Here is a 19,849-nt window from a genome sequence, read left to right on the forward strand (position 1 = left end):
GTCATTAATAAAGGAAATCACGTTATTGATGGAGCATATCATGTCACGTCCAATGTGCTCTCTTTGTGCATATAGGCCTTTACTAGCAAGTCATACCAGGGGACAAGTTATGATAGCTTAAATGAATTGGCGTTACCCACGAATTCAAAGATAAAGCACCATATATGTCATTGAATGTCCTTCAATCAAAATGAAATTATTACCGTTAGAAAGACGTTTGCATGATCTCTCATCATATGTAAAACGATTGAATTCCACCAAAGTTTGTGGACTCTAGAGGCCATTAAGTCAATTTGGCTAATAATTTTGTTACCCGCGTATCAAAAATAAAATGATCGTTCTGAAAATGTTAAGTGAATATGCCATAAATGACTATATCATGAAACGAAGTTTCGTTCTATAATTCTGAGGTCCAAGTGATTATTTTATGCAAATACGTTTTACCCATAAAATTCCATAAAATCAAATTTGACGTTACCCACGTATCAACTGTTACCCACGAGTCCAGCAAATATAATTGCCATAACTTAAATTAACATTTAATGACTTTGGACACTGAATTTAGTTTGACAAGCGCTTAAAATTGTAAATCGTAAAAAAACTTTCACCGCTTTAAAAAAGAATCTACGACGGTTTAAACTTTTGTTACCCACGAATCCCGAATAGATGCTAACCTTGAAAAATAAGGAGATTGTTTATTTTAAGTTTAAATCAGCACATATTCAAGCCGTGGGTATGCTATAATTTTGACAGTACTTACAGTTTATACACCTAAGAAACATAAACCCCAAACGGTACTATAGTACTTATAGCTTTACCCACGAATTCGGCGTTACCCACGAATCCAAGGATTTTCTCGTAAATTATATGTTTCTTATGCATCTTAACATTTTGAAAACATGCGAAATAGGTTCCAAACAGTCCTGTTTAATAGCGTCCTCTTGAAGGTATACTGAAGCTGTATCATGAAGTTTTGATTGATTATCCTAAATTACCATTTTTTGGGTAAATGCAATTGGGAAACGGGAATCATTGAAACACAGTGGAGGAATAACCGCATGGTGGTTTCCAACCTTCTGTAATATTTTCCATTTTGCCGCTTACCAATACATACCTTCAAATATGTGTTACCCACGAACATTTTGGTTACCCACGAATCCCTACTTAAATTATAGTTAACAATGTATTGATAGTGTTTTAGTTCATAGGAACTGTCAAACACGATTTAATAGAATATTGCTGCATGAAAATATGGAATGATTTTACTAAAATAATAATATAAAAATGTTTGCTCTGTCTATTTGAATTTGGCAACTTCATTATTCACAACTTTTTTATACCCAAAATGCCATAATGATCCATTCTAAATATTCCATGTAGTCTGTATTTTGATTAAAATTCATTTTAGTGCCATTGCAGCCTGAATTATTGACATACGGAAAAGTATTTTTATTTTTATTTAAAAAAAATAATAGGAATTGCTATTTTCCAGACGCTGTTACCCACGAATCCATCCGAGATCCTCATCCTGCGACGAGATACAAAATCTAACTTTATATTTATATGAAGCATTTATTCTAATCTTTCGAAATAATACAGTAATGTTAAATGACAGCCACTTTGGAAAGAGTTCGAAGAATTGACACAATCTAAACTGTACACCTGGTTCTTTCTTAAAATTTGTAATAACCAAAATATTTCTTTGTAGATATATGTAATAAAATTCTATTTTACGTTCAAAGTCTTCACCGATTTCTAGTGTATATGAGTCACACATAAAATATTGAAAGATATTAAAGAAAGTGAAGTTTTATGGCGTACAACAGGTGAAAAATGCTTGAATTCGTGGGTAACATGCATATGCGCATTTAACACTTTATTTGGTCTAGCAAGAAAAGTTTTTTTTCAATCCGATGGCACTTCCACCTGATGATTCACTAGACATGATCGTCTCATTTGATAAGTCTAGAATTGAAAAGGAAAACATTTTCAAAATGGCCCACAGAGAGAATTTTGGCCCGCTTTGGCTGGAATTGACCATATACTTTGATGTTTGTTGATGATGTTTGAATGCCTATATCTCAAAGCTCTGAACATATCTCGTTATTTTTGGTTCCTATTGTAAGGCTTGCACTTGAATATATGTGTTGAAAGAATATGATACTTGATAGTCTTCAGTTTGCGTATTGAAAACCCAGCCTTCGTCTTGAAAACAAAAACTGACAAAAATCGAATTTTCTTGAGTTGGCAAAGCTAAGATGCGTAACCATCCTGCCGACATCGTAAAAAGGAGTCCTTCGAACTGCATGATGAGTGGCAGCGGCGCATTAAAACATTAAAACATTTTGTTGAAATGGGGTATGCAAAAGGCTGTGAAATATTTCATATTCTTTTTAATAAGGCACTTGTCATTTAATGGCAGGACAAATAAGACAAACAACCAACTCTTTCTTTTCTTTGATAGAATGTCAACTTTCACTTTATACACTACTCCAAGAAATTAGAGGAACAAGGTTATGTAATAACTTTAACTTGGTATTGCATCAACAGAAGGCATCAAGGACATGTCATTTGTATACCAGGTGTAGCCTATTGTAATCTTAGCAATACTGAACAGTCAAATGTGAAATTATGCATGTCTTCAAGGACTTACGGCCTTGGACATCCATGTGTTCACTCAAAGCACTGATTTTGTGTAAAGCAGACTCCATAAGCTTTTCTCAGATTTCTTCATTCCAACATGTTAATCCAATTTCTACTGGTACCGCTCAGTCTTCTGAGCATGTGGGATGTTGTTAATGCCAAATTGACCGAGGTTACGGTTGCTAGGGTTGTCCAGATGCTTGCAGAAGGTCACACACAGCGTTATGCAGCTGAGCAGCTTGGGTATCCCCCAGTGTCATTAATCAGTAAGGCAGAAGACCAGGCCAAGGCCGCAGACGTATACCAACCCCCCGGCAAGACCGTTATCTCCAGTTCCTTACTCGTCGAAACCTCCAGAGTACAGCAAGATCCATAAATGTGGCCTTTCGCAGAGGGGCTGGTGTGCGTATGAGCAATGAAACAGTAAGGCAGGGCTGTCAACTCTCACGCATTGGCCGTGAGTCTCACGCATTGGGTCACTTTCTCACGGTCTCACGCCAAGGTAGTATAATCTCACGCCTAGGTAGTAAATCTCACGCAAAAAGCTGAAAAATGAGTAAAATGTCACGCATCATCCTGAATAATTTGTTGCTCCTACCCCCCCCCGCTTTTCACATTCACGAGCGCTATGGCTCAAATAATCATGGTACAAAATGAACATTGGAGTCGGCAAATCCCGGTACGCCTCTGTCTCACGCCAAGCAATTCCAAAAAGTTGACAGCCCTGCAGTAAGGAGTCGTTTGCATGAAGACGGAATGAACGCTAGAAGACCTGCAACAGGTCCCATTTTAATCCCACGGCACCGCAGAGCCAGATTGGACTTTGCCAGAAATCACTAACATTGGCAAGATGGTGATTGGACCCCTGTACTGTTCACAAATGAGAGCAGATTCACTGTTTCCACCAATAATAGGCGTGTGAGGGTATGGAGACGTCAAGGAGACCAAGTTGCTATAACATGTTGAAGTTGATCATTTTGGAGGTGGGTCCGTCATATGGTCTGGGCAGGGATCTTTTTGAACGGACGTACGGACCTTATTGTGATAGACAGAGGCTCACTGACGGGTGTAAGATACAGAGATGAGGTACTGAGACCTGTTGTTGTCCCCATTGCTCGTGCAATTAGTCAAAATTTCATTCTTATGCAGGATAACGCCCGTCCACATATCGCTCGTGTTGTGATGAATTTCCTGGACAATGAGGGAATTAAGACTCTGGACTGGCCTGCAAGGTCACTTGACCTGAATCCAATATAACATGATTGGGACATGTTTGGTAGACGGGTAAAACAACGGCAACAAGTTCCAGACAATGTCCAGTCACTAAGAGATGATCTGATTGAAGAGTGGATGAATATTCCTCAGGAGAAGTTTGGAGAACCTTTTGTAAGCAAAAATAATGCCAAAATTTGACAAATGGACACTCCGATACTCTGAGGACCAGCTGATTGGAGAAACACATTTTTTCATTAGTCATTATGTCTAGCAAACAATGGAATTTGTCTGCAATGATGTTGAACCAATTTTGCAATGTATTTAAGTTTTATCTTTGATGAAAACATGAAATATAGGCTTGTGTCTCTAATTTCTTGGAGTAGTGTATATTGTACATATTGTAATATTTTTATATCGGGAAACAGTGTTGATAACCATTAATATCTTACAGGTAATGATTCATGCTGAAAATAAAACTTACAGATATTGCAAACGCGCTAACCGTTTAAACATCCCTGATGGAATCCATGAACCGTTGTTGTATTTCAGTATTCTGAAAAGAAGTTAACGAAACCACAAAAAGAGTTTAAAACGTAGCTTTTATGATTTATTTACAACAAAAAATTAAACTATTTTTAAAATATAGCAAACCAATTCAAGTTAGGCGTACATACGTGTTAAATCATACAATCCCTTATATGTATGCAGATCAAAACAATCAGCGATATTTTTCCCCTTCGTCAGGCCGCAATCGAGCTAATCGATCAAATATATGCATTCATATGGAAAGGTTTGGCTACAAAACGATTCTCTCATAAACGCATATATGCATAGTTTCCACCTCGATACACCTGAGCTCACAATTTCGTCCAAGGACTTCTAAGCAAGCAGTGAATTGTCTCTACACAGTCTTTTTTTACACTACACGGTTGAGTGTATATAATGTAATAGACCTCTGCTTAAAAAGTCGGGTCTCGATCAAGAAGATCTGAAAAATTATCGGCCTGTGTCAAACTTGCCTTGGATTTCCAAACTCATTGAAAGAGTTGTCTCTGCTAGAATATCTGATTTTCAGGACAGTAACCAGCTTCAAGAATGCTATCAATCTGCTTACAAGAAACGTCATAGTGTTGAGACTGCATTATTACGCGTCCAGAGTGATATTTTGAGTGCATTAAACAGTGGGGATATATGTGCTCTTGTTTTATTAGACCTATCTGCAGCATTTGACACTGTTGACTCTGCAATTCTCTTGAAAAGGCTGCATGATTATATTGGCTTGAGTGGCACTGCATTATCCTGGGCTAAATCGTACTTAAGCAATCGTTCTCAGCGTGTTGTCATCGGCAACTCCATGTCGGAGCCTTGCACACTTAAATTCGGCCTACCGCAGGGATCGGTGTTGGGGCCGCAGTGGTTCACAATCTACACTCATCCAATTGGTGATATAGTCAGAAGGTACAATCTGCAATTCCATCTTTACGCAGATGACACCCAGATTTATTTTGCCTTCAAACCATGTGATTCTTCTCAAAGTATTTCTCGCATTGAAGCTTGCATCGAGGAAATCAGACTGTGGATGCGTGAAAACTTTCTTAAACTCAATGACACCAAAACTGAATTTCTCATCATCGGCTCAAAGCATCAGAAATCAAAATCCATCATTAACAATATTGTCATCGGAGAATCACAAATTCCACCATCTTGTGATGCACGAAATCTGGGTGTCATCTTTGACTCTGACATGTCTCATAAGCTACAAGTTTCGTCTTCTATTAAAGCTGCATATCATCAAATCCGCAACATCGGCAAGATTCGCAAATATCTCACAACAGAAGCAACTCAACTCATTGTTCATTCACTTGTTATATCTCGCTTGGACACATGTAATTCTCTTTTGTACGGTCTTCCACAATCTCAACTTCGTCGTCTGCAATTGGTTCAAAATACTGCCGCCCGCCTCATCACTCTCACAAAGAAACGGTCGCACATCACTCCAATACTCATTGACTTGCACTGGCTGCCTGTTGATCAGCGCATTGAATTTAAAATTCTTACTTTTGTTTTCAAATCACTGAATGATCTTGCACCGTCATATATCTCCGAGCTTCTGCACACTTACATACCTGGTCGCACTGGACTTCGTTCAGCCAATCTACATCTTCTTCAGGAACCAAGATCTAGCAATTCTTTTGGAGACCGTTCTTTTGTCATTTGTGCTCCTAAACTCTGGAACAATCTACCAACTCACATTAAAAACTGTACTACTTTGGACTCTTTTAAATCTTCGTTAAAACCCATCTTTTAATATCGCTTTTGCTGATGACTTGTAGTGTAGAATGTGTTTCTTATTATGGTATTTTGTATATTTTCTGTATTATGCTATGTTCACCATGTTCCCTTTGTGTTCATTTTCCTGTTGTTGCGCAGTGAGCGGCTCTGTCGGATACTTGCGCATTATAAGTTTTCATTATTATTATTATTATTATTATTATAGCATCATAAGAGCTGTGTGAGCTTTTAGCTGGTGACTAATGGAAAATAATTATCTGTGATTGGTTTATTTATGTTCAACCCTCAAGTGTTCCCTTCATCCAATCAGACATTTGTTTATATCAAACGAAAGCTAACACTTCCACCTAAAACACATTTTATTCATTGCGTCAACAGATAACGCAATTCAATGTTTATAGCAATGCGAATGTGGTAAATCTGTTGAAAACGAGCTATTCACGCACAATTTTTGACCAAAATGTAGGTTTTAAGTCAAAAAAAAAAAAGGAATGTTTTTCAGATTTTATGTCATGTAAGAGCACACTTATATTGTCCATATACTAGCTTCATTTCAATGAACAATGACAAATTCTCTTTAAATTCCAAATCTTGTGTTCTACTTCACCATGTTAAATCTTTCTATAACAAAATTTTGCAGCAGCGCAACAGAAAATGCTCCAGCTAAATGGCGCAGTGGCGTTGTCGTACCGAAAAAATGCACCCAAAACGTAAGATACTATAATGATACTTACAGGTGTACAGTTCTCGCTGGAATGAAACGTACAATTGATGTCCAATTATGTGAGCATGTAACTGCAAGATATTTTGTCTCGTTGTTGTGATTGTCCTTTGGTTTGCGGTATTCACAATCGCAACTTGGTGGGCAAGCTTTGTAAGCTAAAATCAATCCGATAATAATTATTGTTAGTAATTAAAATAAGTATTACAATTCGCAAGTTGGATTGTCAGTAAAAAAGTAACTTCAGAATTCTTTTTCATCAACTTCATGACTTATGGATTTGTATGAAATAATTCTGAAATTAGTATTTCAGTTCATTTGTTATCATAGGCTTACCGGTATAAATTATGATGAACCAATGTTACCTTGAATTAGCATATAACACAATTAAAACAAGCACAGGCCATAACGCTTTTACGTTTGAAAAATGAAAATCTACTAGTATATGATATTGATGTATGTAAGAGTTTAGACCAATTTGTAATTATTTATGTTTATACCGCTAAATTAGTAACTATGAAATTCATTGTTCAATAACACCCAGTTTATTTTTCCAATAAAATAAAATAACCTTCATATTAATTGTCTAAATATGACATACTACAGTTTGTCTCGTCGTCTCCTTCGGGACAGTCGTTTTCCACTTCCCCGTCACAAAGTTGTCGCTTCAACACACACTTCTGTGGTAACGTGGCATTTTGTGAAGATTGTTCACATAAGTAGGATTCAGGACATATATCTGGATTATAATCTGTAATTTAGAAAAAAAACAATATAAAATTAATTAATGAATGTTGAATATAATCAGAACTGTGGTCGTTAATACCAGCTTATATCAGCTATACACGTAATACGCTATACAATATTCCAAATCGCTTTACATTTATTCCGCCGTCATTAGAATATCTCAGCTGCCTACAATGCCCAAGGCATGCTCATACCTATGCTCATACCCACTCGCATGAACAATATTCATAACAGCTCCCCGTTTCAACCCTGGTTGAGAGAGGCAAGTAAGGTAAAGTGCCTTGTCAAAGTGCACAACACGATGGCACTGCACCGCCGCCGGGGCTCGAACTCGCAATCCTCCGATTTCGAGGCAGAGCCCGTACCGCCGCCTCGCCACCGTGTCATCCTTTTTTTACTTCATGTATGTTGAAATGTTCTATTGTTGATTGCATTTGTTCCTTGTTTCCATTTTTCCTGCTGGTATATTTTGTTTTTGCTCTGTATGCGCCACGAGCGTTTATTGCGGATCTGCGCGCTTTACAAGTGTACATGTTATTATTATTATTATTATTATTATTGTTATTATTATTATTATTATTATTATTATTATTATTATTATTATTATTATTATTATTATTATTATTATTATTATTAGTAGTAGTAGTAGTAGTAGTAGTATTATTATTATTATTATTATTATTATTATTATTATTATTATCCTGGCGTGTCATTGAACGGGGCCATTGCTGGGCAAGATCATTTGAACGTGCTGCTATCGCACAACTTCAGGCCTACTTGCAACGGGAAACGCCCGCAAAATCGTTGGACTATTCGCTGTCGAAGTGACGTAATAAATCGGAATAACTACCTTAGCAATAGATGAATACAATTTTGACTATATCGCCCTGCACTACAAGCAGGTTGCACTCATCACCTGTGCATGTCTGCAATCATAAATTGACTATGATACCGCTATTTTCAAAGATACTTATCTTACAGGTGCGAGTGATCAGGATGATATGGTTCAATGTATATAGGTATCGCGTGAACGCTGAAGTGTAGGGCGATAAAGTCAAAAATTGTATTCATCTATTGCTATGGTAATTAATCAGATTATTACGTCACTTCGACAGCGATAGTGCCAGGGATCAGTTTGTTTGATTCTCTACACTTACCGCAATTAGTTTCGTCTTTAGTATTGTTAATACAGTCAATAAAGCCATTGCATCTGCCAGCTGAGTCAATACAAACGCCTTCACCGCAAAGTCGACATGGTTACAGACCACTAGAAATCATACCAGAAATAAATTTATTTGAATAATTGTGCATGATTATCAATCGGTAAGTAGAAGATCAATATGTTAAGTGTCAATTAGCAAGGAGAATTGTATTATCTGATTAAATTCAGAGCATAGTACATTTCGAAGTGGGTAAATGAACCATGACATCACTCCGTCCTTCAGTTGGGACATTACGCCGTCGGTTCCATGTACAAAAGAGCCACACTTGTCGCTCGCAGACAGTTTCGAAAAAGGACAATATTTGATTTTTTTTTTTTTTTTTTGCTCTATTTGCAAATATTTGCCAAATATTAAAATATTAATTTTGTTGCCAGTTAGGACTAACTAAAGGATTAGGATTTAGCTGTTTCATTTGGCAAAACAGGATAATATTTTTTTAATCCAAAAAAAGTAGTGCTGTATTTTTCTGGAATTCGGAATAGTGGCTTACCGGTGATATCTTCAACTTGTTGAAACTCCACTAGAAATCCCCTCTCATTGACGTAAGCATCGGTTTTCATCTGCATCCGTATTGTGGAACCAGTTGTTATTATACTTCGTAGTTTTGTTTTACCAGTAAGATTGACTAACACGGTAGATTCTGAAACAACTTCTTTGCCATTCCCAATGACAAGATAATCAAATCCGTCTTCCAGTTCAAAATGATGAATCCTTACGACTATTATAATCATTGCCTTCAATAATCCAATTTGATTCCGATATGGGTGAATATGTATACGGGTACTGCTGAAAACCTGGAGAGGCGAGTTTCCGCCTGCCATATTCCACGTCATTAAGCATTATCGTATCATATTGATGGACAATCTCTGTAACATGAACAATATAATGGATAGATAACACTACACTCTTAAAACAACGTGGTCAAAACTGATCACGTAGTTGTTAACTATGCACCTTACCCTTAAATTGTGATCAAATTTAATTAAACCACAAAAAGGGGCAAAAGGTGACCACAATTTAGGGGCAAGGTGCATAGTTAACTACTACGTGGTCAATTTTGACCACGTTGTTTTAAGAGTGTACACTGTAAAACAGTGTTAAAACTTTAAACACTTTTAAACAATAAATTGCTTAACGTTTCTAAACAGGTTTAATGCCAAACACCAATGTCAAATTCTGAGACATTCATTATGTTCATGTGTTTAATTCCATGCATGCATCAAATTCCCAAACATGTTTAGTATCTTTTTACGATGTTTAAAAACGTACATACAAGGTTCAACATTAAGTGTTTAGAAAAGTGCTTGAATATACATACGGTTTTGATAGTGTAAAGCAGGCCTGCTTATCTCAGGAGCCGCGAAATGCAATGTTTTATCAAACTCATTAATTGGTTTCAAAAGACAGATATGCTGTCCAACTGGTTAGTTCTGGAGCCGGGAAAATTGCATTTTTATTGGGATATTGTTTGTTGCTAATGTTTGCAGGGGTATTTGTGTGTGGGGAGGTTGGAAATGAAGCGGCTGTGGTGGCAGAGTGAAGCGAATTTTAGTGCAATATACAAATTTTACACTATTAAAACAACGTGTTCAAATTTGGAAGGACAAAATCTAAACTATGTTTATACAGGAAACATCTGCTCCCAGTAAATTAAGCCTACGGCACATACCGGGCCCTCCTGATCCTGTATAAATAATAGGAGAACCTCCGAAACATTTGTTTTCGTCTTTGACATGAGTGCTATTCCAAAGGCATTCTGTTATGTCATCACAATACGTCTCTCCAAGCATACAAACACCGTAACCACGAGCAAAATGGTCAAGTCCACACTTTTCTAATCAAAGAAAGATTAAGGGGGTACTACACCCCTGTCCAATTTTGTGCCTATTTTTGCATTTATCTCAAAAGTTATAGCGCATTGGTGACAAGTAAGATATGTATATTATAGGCAAGGACTACAACTACTGCACTGAAAATTCAGCAACTCGAGTCAATAGTTATTGATTTATTGATCAAATATTGGGTTTCCCTCATTTTTGACTGTGATTCCACAACTGTTGTATGTGCTGAAATAAAATTCCCAGTGCAGTAGTTGTAGTCCCTATAATATACATATCTTACTTGTCCCCAATGCGCTATAATTTTTGAGAAAAATGCAAAATTAGGCACAAAATTGGACAGGGGTGTAGTACCCCCTTAATACTAAAGATTAAAGATTAAAAGTTTAACGCCAGGATTTAATAAAAATATACAGTATCAAGCATAATGGTTTTGATCTGACATTTACTGAAAAAATGAAAATGGCTAATTTAATTTGGCCGAGAAAATTTATCTTAACGTGAAAAGATTCAGCTCAAAATTTTGCTCATTTCAACACTGAATTCGATCGCTTCCAATGCCTAATTACAGCCTGTCTAAAAAAAAATTGTGCAAGTGAAGAGCGCCCTCTCTGGCAAATAGAAAATACCGTTGTGACATAATGCTTACAACAACGTCAAGGGTGTAGTCTTAGCTCTCAAATGCCGTTTGTTCTGTTCAATTTGCTTGTTTTAATCTTGAGATATGTTTAGTTAAAGACAAAATGGTAAAATCACAATTGTGCCACTTTTAGGGAAGAGGGCTTTACATGTAACAGTGATAGCATCAAGTTTATCAAGAGTTCCTTCGTGAAATCAAAAGAATGCATCAATTACACAATACAAAATTGTTTACTGTTTTTACTGTTTTATCATGATGCGGGAATGAAGATTCTCTTTTTTCGCTTAAAAGAGATTAAAAGATAAATAAATATTTCACATTCTGCTGTAAAAAATGATTTCACATTCTGCTGTATTGCATGTGCATGTCAATGATTTTATCATGGTAAATACTGTTCTCTTAGTCACTAATAAGACATGTTAAAAGACAAATAAATATTGCGCACTTATACATGTTATAGGTTAATGAACGCGTATTACTTGTTGGGAGAGATATTAGACAAAATAATGCACGCGTGCTGATGTTGATGCATATAATGCATACGCCCCGAAAGGGGGAGTGTATTAGACGCATCAACATCAGCTATCATTGATTTACATGTACAGCTCACTTCCCTAGTAAAAGTGGCACAATTGTGGTTTTACCCTTTCGTTGTTAAATAAACATATCTCGAAATTGGCACAAGAAAATTGAACAGAACAAACAGCATGTGAGAGCTAAGACTGCGCCCGTGACGTTGATGTAAGCATTATGTCACAACAGTATTTTCTAATTGCCAAAGAGGGCGCTTTTCACTTGCACAATTTCTTTTTTGACACAGGCGGTAAATGACTGAGTGGGCCTTGTAAAACAATAGCCAGCAACTGACTAACGTTCTGAGTGTATGAGTGTTGCTGAAGTTTAAAAGTGTTCTTGAGCAGTGGCTTATCATCAGTTGTCGCATGTGGGGGCAAATTTCCCGGTTTATAGCATAATGAAATGACCCGTTTTTTCAATACTCTACACTCATAGAAATGACTTGTTCGCCTTATTGGCGCAATTCAAAAGGAGTAAGTTTGGACAACTCAAAAATAGTGTAAAAGTTGCCAAAACAAAATTCATTTTAGTTATCCGAACTTAAAAAATGTTGAAAAAGCTCAAAAAGTTCCGTCAACTAATCAACTTTGTTGGCATTACTTAAAAAGTTGATGTAAGTCGTTGCGTCAACTTTTTAAGTAATGCCATCTTCTGAATTCAAGTTCAGGGAACTTAGAAAAATAAACAAGGTTCAAAGAACCAATTAGTTGAGTTATTGTAACTCAACATGTAAGATGATGTAACTCGTTCATATTAAGTTATACTGGTACTTATTGTTTTGAGTTATTCCAATTTGGTACTTTGTTACTTAATTCACGTAATTTGATCATTTTCTGCACAATTAGCAGTATTCAAATATTTATTTTTGTAATCAGTGCAAAATTTTGTATACTATAGCACACCTTTAGAAAATTATGCTAACCTAGGCTAGTTTCATTTTCTGAGTTGTAACAACTCAATAAAGTAAGTGCAAATGAGTGCGACCTACATAATGATATTGAGTCAGCGTTACTCAAAATTGTACGTGTTGGCATTACTCGGAAAGTTGATGCACGACTTACATCAACTTACTGAGTAATGCCAACGAACAATTTCTATGAGTGTATTTTACAAACCGCAAAATACAATTTTATATCACCTGTCATATTTGTAATCTGTCTGACTTCAAAATAGAATCCTCCATATGAGATGACAAAATCAGTCTCTAGTATTATCCATATCCTATCATTAATTGACATCAAAGACGCATTTGTCACAGCACCTGTCAGCTTTGTAATGAGTGATGATGATACCGAGATGTCTCCATCACCAATGGTGACAAAAGCAAAGCCATCTTCCAACTGACATTCTATGATGTCAACGACTATTCTGAAGCCATGGTGTCCAACAATGTTCCACGTATGGCGTGTGTTATTTTCATAGTTGCATGGGAATCGGCGAGACATAAGGCTTACCCTCGTGATGATATCCGTCAATGAAATTTCATGGTTTTGTTGTGCTAGAAAACATAGAAAGCGATAGAAAGTTAAACACAAATTCTTGTCATTTAGTAGTATTTCCGCTAGTAAAAATGATATACACAAGTAACAAACAAAAAACAAGTATCTTCGGTGACAACTCTCTAGTCTGAAGATTGTCGAGTCCGAAGGCTCCTTAGTCCGAAGGTTAGCTAGTCCGAACACGTAATTTACCATTCGCTAGTCCGAATTCTGAAAAAGGTTCGCTAGTCCGAATATCGGGTTTTCTAGTCCGAATATAGAATAAGGCTCGCTAACCCTAACCGTAAACCCTAACCCTAAACCGTAACCCTAACCCTAAACTCTAACCCTACCCTTAACCCTTAAACCTTACCCCTAACCCTAACACTAACCCTTATTCTATATTCGGACTAGCGACACTTCGGACTAGAGAACCTTCGAACTAGCAACCCATCGGACTAGAGAGTAGTCACGGTATCTTCTGTGTTTAAAAGCCGAAAACAAATTGAACAAATTTCAAAGCAATATATGTTAATAATTTTAAGTTTGAATGTTCAACAGTATTTTTGATTTTGTCCTCTCTTGCTCTGTTTGATCATCCAGCAACGTTCATCTATCTTCACTCAAATTTGTTTGCGTTTTCGACCTTTTTTACTCTGCCACTCCCTCATTTCAAATATTTAGTTTTGGTTTCTCTTTTGTTTAGAAACCAAAAATCAAGGGATTAAAAAGTAGAGCTGATCTGGTTTGCAATCATAACACTATTATGCTGGAAGGACACAGTATAGGGTATATAACCAGAAGTATACAATAGCCTATTGTGCTAACATAATTATTATCATGATTGATATCGGAAATCTATCCCGCGGACGACAGTTGATGCTCTCTGTCGAAGGTAGGTGGCATATAATTACACTTACGAGTTCTAGGCCTAGAAATCATATACATGCGCGTATATTGAAGGATGGGGCGGGGTGGGGGATTTGTTTGTTTGTATGAAACATAAACGATGCATGGAGATGATTTGATTATGAATTAGTTTATTATCCCCGGGAAGCACAACCCATACCTCTTTAAGAGGGGCTCCCTCTCTATATAACCACCTCTTCCCTAAATTACCCCTTTCCCCTCCTCCTCCCCTACATTCGATATCTTCATCTCGAGCTCTCCTCCCCTTCTTTCACTTCCAATGCTCTCTCTCATCTGTTTCTCTCTCTCCCGGCCCATATCCCCCTTGCCCTCCAACCAGCCCCCCCCCCCCCACCACACACACACACACACACACACCCACACAATCTCTTTTCCCCTCTATCTTCTACTTTTTGCAGTAAAAATTGCTTCAGTAAAAGTCATTAGGTTATTAGAGGTCATATAATGGCCTTCCATCGATTCTGGTACATGGGATTAAGGACATGAATCGATTTTGTTTATAGCACCTATACAATTACAATAATGACCCCTTTTGTAATGTCGAATGCAAATATTTCGATGGTCTATATTTTTTCACAGGTGAATTAGCCTAGACTTATTCGGTTTTGTAAACCACGTCTTTCAATGTAGATTACCATGCTCGATTTCTCTCCTCGTGAATATTGCACTGCGAAATTTAAACATTTCTTTTGTATACTTAGAGTAGGTAACTTCAAATCAAATAATTTTACGATCCACACCACTTAAAAAACTGAAACCAAAACCGAAACTGACTGACACAAATGTTCGGTTTTAAACAAAAGGTAGAAACAATGAGTTCGATATCTAAAACTAAAACTATATATTTGAAATGAGGCACTGCCTCATTTCAAATGTTTAGTTTTAATATACGTGGTTTCCTATTGTCCTGCCTAACCACTTGAATCATAAGATATCGAACTCATTGTTTCTACCTTTTGTTTAAAACCGAACATTTGTGTCAGTTTCGGTTTTGGTTTCAGTTTCTTATAAGTGGTGTGAATCGTAAAATTATTTGATTTGAAGTTACCTACTCTAAGTATACAAAAGAAATGTTTAAATTTCGCAGTGCAATATTCACGAGGAGAGAAATCGAGCATGGTAATCTACAGGGTGTCCCAAAAAAAAGAGGCCCCACATTGCGCCCTCTTTTTCTTATATTTCTGAAAAGTTGATCAAATATAAATTATGTTGGTATGTAAAGAAACCTTAAATCGTAAGCTTTAATAAACCAAAACAATTCTTTCAATCGGCTCACAATTTTTGAAGATATGCCCCCTTTAAGAAATGTACCCGTTTTTTACTCTGTCCACGGATGAGGTTTGGCTACATCAAAGATTTAAACGAAACACACGGTTAATGACATGGATAGATAATAGCATTAGGCTTGGAAAAGCATTCACTATAAGCGAGGATCACCAGCTAGCTTCAAACATCTTCGCAACCCCGTATTTCTGCTGCATTCGCAAGTATCCGGCGCACAAGGATGGTACGCAACGCAATTAATGCAAGAACTAGGGCTGAAACCTGTATTCGTCATGGAGGCAACCAGGTAGAGGGCAGAGCAGCATAGGAAACTCACCTCAAAAGAACCAAAGACAAACTAAACAGCCCTTTTCAGGGCTACCTTTTATTCCAAAAAGAGAAATGACTTATGTTGTCAATAAAAAGAAAGCAAGAAACGAGAAAAACATAAGTAATTGCAAGTATAGCAAAAGAAGTCCCACATCAATTTCGCCCAAAATTAATGACACTTAACAAATTCCATAACCCATAAGCCCACCTGTAAAGCCCATTCCCTAAAATAAAGTTGTTATTTTATAAAGTTATCATCGAGGAATGTTTTATATTCATGCATGGTATATGCACTTTTCAATCTTTGAAGTAGCCAAACCTCCTCCGTGGACAGATTGAAAAACGGATACATTTCTTTAAAAGGACATATCTTCAAAAGTTATCATGGTTATGAGCCGATTGAAAAAATTGTTTTGGTTTATTAAAGCTAACGATTTAAGGTTTCTTTATATACCAAAATATATTTGATCAACTTTTCAGAAATGGGAGAAAAAGAGGGTGCAATGTGGGGTCTCTTTTTTTGGGACACCCTGTACATTGAAAGACGTGGTTTACAAAACCGAATAAGCCTAGGCTAATTCACCTGTGAAAAAATATAGACCATCGAAATATTTGCATTCGACATACAAAAGGGGCCACTATTGTAATTGTATAGGTGCTATAAACAAAATCGATTTATATCCTTAATCCCATGTACCAGAATCGATGGAAGGCCATTATATGACCTCCAATAACCTAATGACCTTTACTGAAGCAATTTTTACTGCAAAAGTAGAAGATAGAGGGGAGAAGAGATTGTGTGGTGTGTGTGTGTGTGGGGGGGGGGTTGGAAGGCAAGGGGGATATGGGCCGGGAGAGAGAGAAACGGATGAGAGAGAGCATTGGAAGTGAAAGAGAAGGGGGGAGGAGAGCTCGAGATGAAGATATCGAATGTAGGGGAGGAGGAGGGGGAAAGGAGTGGCGTAACTGGAGTTGGTAGCGCCCGGGGCAAGAAACAAAATTGGCGCCCCCCCCCCCCCCCCCCCGCGAATTTTTTAATACCTGAAAGAATTGCTCGCCTACCACTAATTAATTTTGGTTACTAGAAGTTGAATATCGATCTTAAAATGTTCTTTGAATTGATTTTGTGTTGAAATGCGCGCGAAGCGCGCGAAAATTTTGACTTTCATCCCTTGGAGGGGCGCAGCAGAATTGATGCTGGTCCTGGCTGAATTGGTCAATTTGGCGCCCCCCTAACGGTAGCGCCCGGGGCATGTTGCCCCCCTGCCCCCCTAGTTACGCCACTGGGGGAAAGGGGTAATTTAGGGAAGAGGTAGTTATATAGGGAGGGGAGCCCCCTCTTAAAGAGGTATGGGTTGTGCTTCCCGGGGATAATAAACTAATTCATAATCAAATCATCTCCATGCATCGTTTATGTTTCACATGATGCAGTCATGTCTACCTTTGCAGGACTTAACCCCATTAAAAGCTATTAAACCAAGATAACACTCATTGAAACAGCTCAACTGATTAAATCGGATCTTCTCTGGCTGTGCACATGTGACTGTTTTCATGTGCGATATCGCAATAAAGTTTGTATTATAGCTTCAGTTGGGTAACCGATTATAAAGGAAACGAAAGGAAACAATGGTATGTGTACTTTTGTTCACGAAATGAGACAATGGCGTGCTTTTTGTAAACCAGCATTCTTGAAAATGAGCAACATAATGATTGTTGACTTAACACGGTTTGGAAATAATTTCTTCATATTTTTGGTGTTATCTGTCGTTTACATATCCTTCCTAAAACACAAAAGTACGACCCTCTCCAAACACCTAAATTAGCTAAAAATTTAGGACATGTTACAAAACTATATTGTCTAGTTTTAGAAGAGTACTTTTAATATTGGCCGGTTATTTTTCACACAGCGACGTTAACTAGGCAATGTACTATTACCTATAACTTTAACTAAAACACCAAAGTACGAATATTTCCAAACATCTAAATTAGCTAAAAATTTAGGACATGTTAAAAAACTATATTTTCTAGAACCTTAGAAGAGTACTTTTAATATTGGCCGGTTATTTTTCACACAGCGACGTTAACTAGTCATATCCCCATACTTTTAACGTAGGGCTATTTGTAGAGGTCACGCGCCAATGGGAAAGAGCACTGTGTATTGTGTATAGGAAAACGGACAGTAACTGCAGTATGATACAAACAAACAAATCCCCCACCCCGCCCCATCCTTCAATATACGCGCATGTATATGATTTCTAGGCCTAGAACTCGTGATTGTAATATGCCACCTACCTTCGACAGAGAGCAGAGAAACCAAAACTAAAGATTTGAAATGAGGGACTGTTGTTTGCACTGCCATATATCGACAAAAAAAATCTGTGACTACTAGTACTTTTAGGATTCTGAATACATTGCTATGACCCCACATTCTGAGCCCAATCACACATTTTCATTCATTTTCTGATGTATTTTTACATCTTTTCCTCATCATATTGGTACCATTATAAAAAAAAAAGTTAAAGGACATCTCCCATTCACCTGTGTGTGGTGAATTGACTTAAGAAATAAAGGGTAATGCATTGTCCTTTACACGCAAATAATGTGTCCCAGGCAGTAAAAACGTAAATAATGGGTGAGGCGCAGCCGAACCCATTATTTAAACGTTTTTACTGCCGAGTTAGTGCGATTTAAAGAGAATTTAAAGAGAAAACATCATTTTTGGCACAAATATTTTAAGTTGTTTACTTCAAGGTGGAGCGCGTACGCGTAAGTGACAGCACGTATCGCGGAAATATTGCACGCGTAACCAAGCGTAATGTTGTGTTTAGAATGTGTTACGGCGCTTGACCCATTATAGCAGAATAATGGGCTCTCACGTGACGCGTTTCAACAAATCACAGTGCGCGATTTTGAATAATGGGTCGTGGGGGTAATAGAATACGTAATAATCACACACTCAGGGGTATAAGCCAACTGCATGTATCCACTCCTTTCGAAAGCCGTATCTTGCTAAACAAATGTATTTAGGCCAAAATATCACAATTAGCATTGATTTGAATATGTTATTTTCATATTTCATGCAAACAAAATTTAAAAAAATAAAAAACCGACACAGGTACCGATCTAATTTCAACCAAGCATTCTACTATTTGTTTCGTAGTGAATCGAGCCTTTGGATGGCGGTGTGCTACCATTCAAAAAATATCAAACTCACTCGATAGTTTACCTTGACATTCGTACTCATCAGCACCATTGAAGGGGCAATCACGTTTTCCATCGCATTGTACGCACGGATCCATACAAAATCCATTACCACAGTCAAACTCATGAAGTTTACACAAGTCTGCATGGAAGAAATGAAGAAATCTTGATATCGACTATATATCGGCTTGTAAAAACATAGGGAAACTGATTGAAATAATTGATCTACATGCATGATTTAAATGGTTTGTTTTGTATCGATCTAATATGCAAGTGTAGGCACAATTGCTCAGGTGGGGTGAAATTAGGGAAGTGAATTTCAAGGGGGGGGACGAAAGTGCTAATACAGGCGCAGCCAGCCGCTGCCAATCTCAGCAATCAGATTGTTTTAAGGGGTTATAATACCATGATTTTCATCAGTACCCGTCTTCTTTTTGTGTTGCAAATTTATGAAGTACATAAATATGTTCATCACCTCATGTCCTAAGTGCTTTAAAACCATTTTAGTAAATCATTTTAGCCCAGTGGCGTAGCTGCCGGGGGCAGGGGGGCAATTTCCCCCCTGGCAATGCCTATTTGGGCCCCCCCCCCCCCCCCAAGCGCAGGGCAAAATAATAAAGGAGTGAGAGAGACGGAAAAAAGGGGAAGAGAAAGAGAAAGAGAGTATCCATAGGCCAATGGTACGGATAGAATTTGAACAATTTGAAAATTTTGTTAAAAAATGGAACTATATTATATCAAAATGAAGTCGA

The 19,849-nt window shown here is 37.3% G+C and overlaps 1 protein-coding gene across 1 annotated transcript in view; it reads right to left on the reverse strand.

Moving 5' to 3' along the window:
• Positions 1 to 7,449: 7,449 nt before the first annotated feature.
• The window catches only part of LOC140163519 (tolloid-like protein 1), a 32,035-nt gene continuing 19,635 nt past the window's right edge, over positions 7,450 to 19,849 (reverse strand). Inside the window, exons 7-10 of the mRNA XM_072186834.1 lie at positions 19,123 to 19,239; positions 13,034 to 13,393; positions 9,558 to 9,707; positions 7,450 to 7,622 (exon numbers count right to left, since the gene is read on the reverse strand). Coding sequence (XP_072042935.1) covers positions 7,450 to 7,622; positions 9,558 to 9,707; positions 13,034 to 13,393; positions 19,123 to 19,239 — 800 coding nt within the window. The remainder of the gene's footprint in view (positions 7,623 to 9,557; positions 9,708 to 13,033; positions 13,394 to 19,122; positions 19,240 to 19,849) is intronic.

Source organism: Amphiura filiformis, chromosome 11 (assembly GCF_039555335.1).
Source record: "Amphiura filiformis chromosome 11, Afil_fr2py, whole genome shotgun sequence".
Taxonomy (NCBI): Eukaryota; Metazoa; Echinodermata; class Ophiuroidea; order Amphilepidida; family Amphiuridae; genus Amphiura; species Amphiura filiformis.